This window comes from Malus domestica, chromosome 02, assembly GCF_042453785.1.
Source record: "Malus domestica chromosome 02, GDT2T_hap1".
In the NCBI taxonomy this organism is placed as follows: domain Eukaryota; kingdom Viridiplantae; phylum Streptophyta; class Magnoliopsida; order Rosales; family Rosaceae; genus Malus; species Malus domestica.
This window is the reverse complement of record NC_091662.1, coordinates 21,301,652-21,310,639: the sequence shown is the minus strand read 5'-3', so window position 1 is coordinate 21,310,639 and position 8,988 is coordinate 21,301,652. Positions and strand designations below refer to the sequence as shown.

The window sequence follows — 8,988 nt, the reverse complement described above, 5'->3', positions numbered from 1 at the left end:
CTTTGCCAATCACCATTTTTTGCAGAATTGAAAAAGAATTGTTGGTTTGAAGTTATAAATATACATTGGCTGCCGTGAATTTGGTGGCTTAGGCGGCACTAGCGGCTTGGGTGGTCTCGGTGGACTAGGAGGAACAAGTGGGTTGAGCGGTCTTGGTCGATTAGGCGGAGCGGCTGATGTTGTTTTGGGTTTCAAATTTTAGGGTTTAGTTTTTCTTTCTGGATTTTTTGGTGTTCTGAAGGAGGTGGGGTAGAAGTTTTTAGTTTTTTTATTTTTAAATTTTTTAACTTTTAGGGTTTAGTTTTTAATTTTTAGTTCTATTTATATATATTTTTTAATTTTTCGATGTTCACATGGAGCCAATTATTGTCCACTTGGATGTCATGTTACAGGTTAATAGAGGTTTTCACGAAAAACCTAACGGATGTATGAAAGTGTTCCATCATTCTTACTTTAGGTCGCATTGAAAAAACTTAATGTGTGAAAGTTGAAAACTTTAACTTGTTTTATTTTGACACCCTTAATAACATAGCGGTATTTTAGGGATATTTGAATGTTTCACCCGATTGGGGTTTAGGGTGTTTGCTTTATATATAGAGATTAAAATGATTTAATCGAAGTAATCATAAAGTGAACTTGGCCTATAAATTTGAGGTACAAAAACAACTTGAGATTTTTCAAGTTTTGTTCCTCAAGTTGGGTTTTCAAATTGAGGTGGGCTAGAGAACTTGGCCTGGAGGCTTGGGCCTTTAGCATAGCGGGTAGGCAGTAGTTTCAAGCTTTTCGTTACACATTTTCCCGCTAAAACAGTTTCCACAAATTGAAAACCAAAAAACTCAAGATTTTCCGATCCAACAGAGAGATTGAAAGTTTCTCAAGGCAGGTAGAGAGAGAACGAGATGGAGGTAAAGACAGCAGGGGCGTCGTTGGATTCGGTTATCTCAGGGTTCAACCGTCGGATCGCGGAGCTTCAAGATCTCGTCATTGCGCGAAACAGTAAGACCCGACCCGACCCATCTCCTCCGCCTGCTACTGCTTCATCCAATTCTTGTAATCATACTTGTCCGCATAACCTCTGAATTGTTCGTGTGGCAGTGTACCCGGCGAGCAGCGTCACCGATTTGTCGGCCCTCGACGCGGCCGTGAAGGCCATGGAGCTTCAGGTTCAGGCCATCAAGGACCGCTTGCGTGACGAAACCCTAGCCATCCCTAAAGCTAAAGTACTCTCTCTCTCTCTATCTCTCTATCTCTCTCTCTCTCTCTCTCTCAAGTTTGGGGAAATTCGTTCAAATGTTTGTTGAGCTTAGGATGTGCTTGGCAACTAGGAAAATTCAAGTTACAAAATTTAATTTTATATCCACCAAATGGGAAAGTGAAAGAACCAATTTTGATCATTAGGGCAGGCGATAATTTACTTAATTAATCCTGGAACATGTTTTGCTTGTTGAAATTTCAGCGAATTGTACTTTGATGTTGTAATGTGATGGCAGAAACTCATCGATGCCGCGCTGAAGCAGCAAAAGAAATTGCAGGACATGTCAGTTTATGTGCCCTCGCATGTTCCCGAAAGAATGTCGATGTTGAATTTGGATACTAATAAGTGGTAAGACAAGTTTCTCATGCATCCATGGATTAAGCATTATTGATTTGGGTCTCTTACATTATTTGTATTTGGTAGGTAGAGATTTATGTTTGTGTATTTCAGTTTGTTTCCAGAAGGATCTCAACAAAATACCGGTTTTGGGTCCTTCAAGCTTGAGGAAGAGCCTGCTGCACTACCTAAGGTAAGAAATGCTCTCTGCGCACACACATCGCACGCTACTTGTGCACAGCCAATGCAATCAATAAGGAACAAGGGATGTCCACAACATATATTGCAATTGAGAATTTGTGATGTGCTGCAAAACTTCGAATACTCTTTGAAGAATCATGTCCTTGTTCTTGTTCGTGCACTTATTTGGATGATTAATTTCTTACTATTTCTTAAAGAGTGACCCTTTTCTTCATACTATTGCTTGGTAGTACTATCATACTAATATTGCAATATTACATATACCTTGTCTTTCTTTCATAACTCGAGAATTGATGTGCGGAAAACTATTTCTGTATCAGTTATATGGCTAGCTTGTTCTGGAACTGTCATTAGTTATATGTTGGAGATACAGTAGCTACAGGATAATCACTTCACTTGTTGTTTCTGTTTTTGTTAATTTCAGGAGAAAAAGGGACGTTCCCCTCCACCATTGTGGTTTATAACTGCTGAAGAGCTGGATTCTTTGTCAGGGTGAGTGGGTTGAATTTTCTTTCTTAACTTATCTTACTTTATTTGTTAAGACTTAAGAGTGAGTCCCATGTCCACTGTGTGCTTTTGCACAACAACTTTTACCTCATTGAAGAATGTTCCGGCCATTTATAAGCTCCAAAACTCTTTCCACCTGCAGTATGATACTACGGCTCACATATTATGATCCTGAAGGTTTTCAGCTCGCTACGTAACTTTCTTTCTGTTGCCTTAGCATATAGGAGAATATGATAGCTAGGACTCAAATGAAAGGTGATACATATTGGATAATCCGATATTGTCTCCTAATTCTTTCCCCAATTTTCGAATCGCAGATACATGAGGGGAAGGCTTACAGTAGAGAAGATCAATGCAGCTATTAATGACATGGCGACGTATGCAGAAGCAAACGCTCAGCTGATATTTGCCCCAAAGAAGAAGGTTTGCATTCTGTCTCTCTGAGTCTTTGGTTCGTACATAGATGCTATTGCACACGTCTGACTCTGGTTTACCAATCATCATGCAGGTAGCAGGAGATCTTTGGGAAAAGGCGCTGGTAAGTGAACTTAACCAGGTTATATGTTTTAAATTGTCTAGGGGGTTTTGTTGGTGGCCAATAGCATGGGTTACAAAGTGGGAGGTAGCTCTCTCTCATCATATAAGCCTCTTCATCCTTGGTGAAGGTGTCGTATTCTTGAGCATCGCATGTAACTGTTGATTTATGCATTAGCATTCAGTTCCCAACTTCCCACCATAAAATATGCAGGAAATGAGGGACATTGCAATGACAGAAGGAATAAAGGGAAAACACTTCTTTCTCGAAACTGACATGAAAGGACCAACCTTGAAGCCTGACAACACTGGAAAAGCAATACTAACTGTAAGCTTGTGCCTTGCCTTTTTTTCTTTCAAACTTTTATGATTTTAGAAACTGAAAAAGAAGTTAGGGAAGAAATATCGTAGTGCAATTAAAGAAAACTTCACCTGTTTTTGGCATAACTTTAAGTAAATAGTATACATTTACCTTCCCATGCTTCATGAACTGCAAACTGATTATTTCATGTCTTGGTTAAATTACCCCGGTAATTATTTCAAACCTGATGTGCTTGGTTTCAGTGGGAATTTCATCCTAAAAGTAGTTTTAGCATACTCGTGCTACTGTTGGTTTTATATACACCTGACATTCGTGTCGTTTTCGTGATATACCCCGATATCTTAACGGGTCGTGTCGTGTAACATCCGTTAAAGTGAACGGTAATATGACCTGATCCGAAATCGACCCATTAATCTTATCAAATAATATGACCCGATCCATTACCCGATAAGGAAAATATATTTTAAATCAATAAATAATGAAATAGAAAACATAATTTGACCCCCAAAAAATTGAAAACATAATACTAAATTTGTATATGTATATCACCTGGTCACATAAATATTACTTCAAAACATAAAAATAACATTTGTCTTTTAAGTATTACATACCCCAACGTAAGAGTAATAAAAAACATTAGTACATTACAACAAAATACCAAATGTTCAAGGATATGAAAAATGAAAGGAGTTATGTTTCAAGGTTGATGAAACCTTGCACCTCTTTTTTACAACAAAACCCTTCAAATTTCATCAATCACCAAGGGAAATGATATTGGTTTATTTTGAACTCCCTTAAAAATACTATTCATGAGGGTTTGTATGGTTTTAAAAATTCGAACTACGATGTACCCATCCTCAAAGTGTAGAGGATGTGATTATGAGGGTTTGCATATTATTTCACATTTTTTCGCACTTGTAAATTAATTATTATATTTTTTTCGATGTGTTTGGTATTTTTAAATTACTTGATATTTTTATTTTTAATGTGTTTTATAATTTTTTTAATCTCACTCCTTGCCTATAGTACACTATAAAAATAAATAAAACTTAAAAATTGTTAAATTTATATAGAATAATAATACAGTAATACATATTTTAATATACACTATATACATATGCAATATGGCTATTGTATTTTATAGTAAGCTTTTTTAAGTAGTTTAAAAAATTAAAATGATTAAAATAACTTTTTTCTTAACGTTTCAAAATAGATTATCCGCATGTCACTCTCGTATTTTAATATACACTATATACATATACAATACGGCTCTCGTATTTTATAGTAAGTTTTTTAAGTAGTTTAAAAAATTAAAATTATCAAAATAACATTTTTCTTAATGTGTCGAAACAGATTATTTGCATGTCAATCTCGTGTAAACCTGTTAATGATCCGTTATTAATGGGTTCTTATTGTGTGACCCGATAACAACCCAATTAGTTATCATGTCGACCTGAAACCGATTATTTTCGTGTCGTTTACATGTCTTGTTAACAAGTCGTGTAAGAAATTGCCAGGTCTAAAGTTTTACATAATTCAAAGTTCTGTTTTTGTAGTTAATTGTTTAAACTCTATGATGCTTATGAGATGCTTTCAAGATTAGCATGAAGCTTTACTATCTCCTCCATAAACTTCCTATCACGTTTCTGTTATCTTTTCCGTTGGCAAATCGAGTTAGCCAGTCATACGTGTAGAATATAGCGGGAGTATGATATAGTTAATGATCTCATTTCTCCTCTAACAAGGAGGTCTTAAGTTCGAATAACTGATTAAAAAAGAGTTTTTGTGCTATATATTTACTTGAATGATGATGACTAAGGTTTTGTGATGGCATTTCTCTTTTTCATTCCATTTTCCTTGGGCATTTTGCTGCTGCACAGGTCCTTCGTCACCTTGGTCGTGTAAGCGAGACACGTATCGGGCCTCATCGAGTGATCATTCTATTAAAGCGTCCTTGACAGGGCCTGCATCATGGTTTGGTTCTCAATCATTTTGGTTTTTGATTAAAAAAAATTCAAGTTCTTGCTTTGCATTGTGTGTAAATGGCAAGAAGATTTGGCTCATGTTGTAGCTTTTGAGGCTATACTGTCGACTGTATCTCTTAAACTTGTTGTAAATGATTTAATGACACAAATACTCGACTCACTTAACCTGTCGAATTCTGTCGGTGATTAATTTAATATCTAATTAAACAAAATTTATCATTTGATAAAATAAAATTACAAAAAAAAAAAAAACTCGACCCATTTACAGGGCCGGTCCAGAGATTTTTTAGGTCCGGAGCGATGTTAAAAAATGTGTCCTCATTTCACATAAAGCAAATATTTATTTTCACACGTAAGATATCGATAAAATTATATTTAGAAAAACACTTCAAACTCAATAATTTAGAAATACAAAATAGTTAATTTATTTTGTATCAAGAGAAGAAAACTAAAAACCTTCGGGCTTACAAGTAAATAGATTATGAGTTTTGTTTTTTTTTGAACTTTTAAAGTGTTTTTGTATAAATCGTGAATTATTTTTTCTTATTTACTAACCTCGTCAATATAAGACTAAAAAAATATTAATGTTTTTGGGTCTTTAAGGATATGTATAAGTAATGAATGAACATTAAATTAAACCTTTTGATGACACGTAATATTATTTGCAAATTTGGTCTAAAAATTTAGTTTACGCGTTACTCTTTACTGATGATGAGACTTGAATTGGAATGGATATTTAAAAATAGCAACCCACGTAGCTACTAGCTAGTAAATAAATTAACAACCAAACAAAAATTTGTAAAAATTGAAAAAAATAAACATGCACATAACATTTCGAACTTAGGACCTCTCATTAGTTTTAAACAACAAAAATCATTACTTCTCATTAAACTTCTTGATTAGGGATGGGCAACGGTTATGGCGAGCGGGTAACCGTGGTTATTTACCCATAATCGTTTATACTCATACCCACATAACCGTTTACCTGTTTGGTAATTGTCTAAACGGTTATACCCATACCCATAACCGTTTATAAACGGTTAACCATACCCATAACCGCATACCCAATTAACCGTAACCGTTTAATACCCGTTTACCCATTTACTCTTTTTAACCCGTTTATGTTTTTTTTTTTTTTTACCATTACCCATTTTTCACCCGTCTACATGTTTTTTAAGAACTTGAAAATTAAAAAAAAAAATTGTCATAATTTTCATTTTTTTGACAATTAAACACTGTTATAGGTACATTCATCATACATTTCCGTATTTTAATTTTTTAAGTCTTTATATCATTCCAATAATTGAAATAATAGTTTACGGACGATATTTTTAATTGTTACCAATGAAGGTAAATATAATATTTGCCAAGTATTATTGTGTTACAAAAATTGTTTAGAAGACATTTCTGTTAAAGCATTTCTATCAATTTTATGGTTATCCGCAAGGAATTTAAATTAATTTGGCGAATTTCTTGATGATGAGAATCATTATTCCTGCAACAATGTTATTGAGAGAATGACCGATAAATTCCTTGCTAATTTATTGGGTGCTAAGTATCATTGAATCAAGAACATGGTTTGTGCTAATTTTACATATATAAAATAAATGGATAAATGTGACAGCCCGTCCCTGATTTTAAGAGTTTTAAAGTTTTAATAAAGGATTTTATAAAAAAATGCCCTTTGAGGCACGTGCATTATTCGAGGTTAATCGTTGTGTCGTGCCATCTAAGATTTGTTTTCTTCACATATCCTCGTAGTACTCGTCGCTATGGACGCATGGGCGCAGACAGTGCGTGATTTGGAGTTATATCGAAAAATTTATTAACGTTTGAAATTTGGGCATTTTAGGAATTATAATTTAGTAAAATATGGAATTTCTTTTATGAAAGTGGACGGCCCAGATTTAATGAAGAAATAAATGGATGGCTGGGATGAGAAGAAAGAAGGTTTGTGTGTGTGTGTGCGCGCGTAAGAAGAAGAAGAAGAAGAAGAGATTGGGCAAAACTGCCTAACCAGAGGAAGAGAGAGCAGGAGCTCTGGGAGAGAAAGGAGAGAGTGCTGGCGAATGGGGAGAAGAGAGAGAGGAGACCGGCCAATCGGAACAGAGAAAGGAGGAAAGGAGAGAGGGCGAGAAGCGGAGGAGAGAAGGAAGAAAAATGGGTCTTCACCCGCGACCCGTTTCGATCCGCGACACCCACACCCAAATTCCGACGATTGTCACCGGAATTCTCACAAATTGGATCAAGGTACCACTTCCAATCAACACCTAGGCCTTCCCTCTTCATGTTTCACCCCAAAAATCATGAAATTTGATGGTGAATTGGTGAAGAACGCACCCGTGGGTGCCACGACTTTCTTGTTCAAATTCTTCAAATCTTGAAATGTTTTCTTTCAATTACTAACACCTTTAGCATTCCCGTAGGACCTAGAACAAAGCCCAAGCATTGGCTGGGACGACGGAGTTGATTTGAAGACGAATTGGAACTCACCCAATTCTAGGGTTCCGTACGGATTTTGGTGAAATTGAAGTGTTTCCAGGCCAAATTGGCCTTGGCCTTAGGTATAAAGTTTACTCTACTAATTGAGATCTTCAATTCTGTATTTTTTGAGAATTTTTGGAAATAGTTGGATTTTCCGGCGAGCCGGGGCGGCCGACCGCCACCCGCAGCGGCCCGTACGGCGGCGCGTGGCCAATGGCCCGCCAATTTCATTCTTAGCATGTGTTTAAGGTTCTAGGTTCAGTTTTGATAATTGATGGACGTAAATTGAGTAATTGAACCTAAGTTCGTTACGATTCGTGGTTAGGCCAAAAGGTGAATCGACGATCCAACTGTCGGATCGTCACCAAACTTTGATACGTTGTAATAAGTAATATTTGAGTATTATAGGAACTTATGGATCGGGAATCCGATTTACGGATCTTTCGGAATTGGAGTTGTAAGTTCATAAAATAGAATGTTAACCGTCACTTGGTTCTGGAAATTGACGGAGATCCGACCGTTGGATGATAATGAAATTTTAGGATGTTGTCCTAGAGGTATATTGTGGACCTCTGGAAGTTATGTATTTGAAATTTGAGTTGCAGATCTTCCGGATCGAACTACGTAGTGACGTGTTTTATATAAGTTATGTATTATATCGATATGATTTCTGAGGTTGGATTTGATTATTGTTCTAGGCGCTGATCGTCATGACACCTTGATGTGTTATGCTAGGGAGTTGTTGGGCGAACTCCAGGTGAGTGGGCAGTATTTCTGTTTATACCTATATACTATTGATATTTTTCGCAGAAATTGAATTTAAATGAAAGTACGTTTTAAAATGGGCATGCATATTATGAGATATATGAATTGATAATTGATGCATATATATATGTGTGTGTGTGTGTGTGTGTGTGAATTGGTGCTGTGGACGCACAGGTGAGTATTATGTGAGTTTTATGTTATTCATGTGAATCATTGATGATGTGAATTGTGTTGAGAGCTCATAACCTGCACCCCTGGTGTTAGTGCTTATAATATTCACCCGCACCGTACACTCACCTTGGATCCAAGTAGGTGCATGTCGTACAGACCATGAGAGGGTTCCGACATGCTAGTCGTACAGACCACTAGAGGTGGTTCTGATTGGTAGGTGACCTTAGATTATGTGCATAGATGATTGATGAGAGTAGCACTAAAGCGTATTATTACACCATTCTTGTCGTATAGACTACTTCAGGTAGTTCCGACTTATTTGCAGAGTAGCGCCGTATAGGTCACCGTGGTGACTCCAGTTGGATTGGATATTGAGCTATAGAATTAACCGTACAGGACCAACTGCAGGGTCTCCGGTTGATTCCTTA

At 36.4% G+C, this 8,988-nt stretch overlaps 1 protein-coding gene across 2 annotated transcripts; it reads left to right on the top strand.

The window, feature by feature from the left end:
* The first annotated feature begins 698 nt into the window (after window positions 1-698).
* Window positions 699-5,314, top strand: LOC103407220 (SKA complex subunit 1 homolog). Of its 2 annotated transcripts, none has more exons than XM_017324664.3 (9): window positions 699-996; window positions 1,096-1,220; window positions 1,491-1,603; window positions 1,706-1,784; window positions 2,217-2,284; window positions 2,617-2,722; window positions 2,808-2,837; window positions 3,048-3,161; window positions 5,036-5,314. In XM_017324664.3, the coding sequence occupies exons 1-9, from the start codon at window positions 900-902 to the stop codon at window positions 5,111-5,113; spliced, it is 810 nt and encodes a 269-aa protein (XP_017180153.2). In that variant the 5' UTR covers window positions 699-899; the 3' UTR covers window positions 5,114-5,314. The 2 variants fall into 2 exon arrangements, 1 of the variants encoding a protein (XP_017180153.2); XR_003768653.2 differs by having other exon boundaries at window positions 812-996; window positions 2,808-2,964.
* Window positions 5,315-8,988: the final 3,674 nt, after the last annotated feature.

Coding starts and splice junctions, on each gene's coding strand:
- LOC103407220 (XM_017324664.3), top strand. CDS start 900: ATGGAGGTAAAGACAGCAGGGGCGTCGTTGGATTCGGTTATCTCAGGG. Junction 1,785..2,216: donor AGCCTGCTGCACTACCTAAG/GTAAGAAATGCT, acceptor TGTTAATTTCAG/GAGAAAAAGGGACGTTCCCC. Junction 2,838..3,047: donor ATCTTTGGGAAAAGGCGCTG/GTAAGTGAACTT, acceptor TAAAATATGCAG/GAAATGAGGGACATTGCAAT.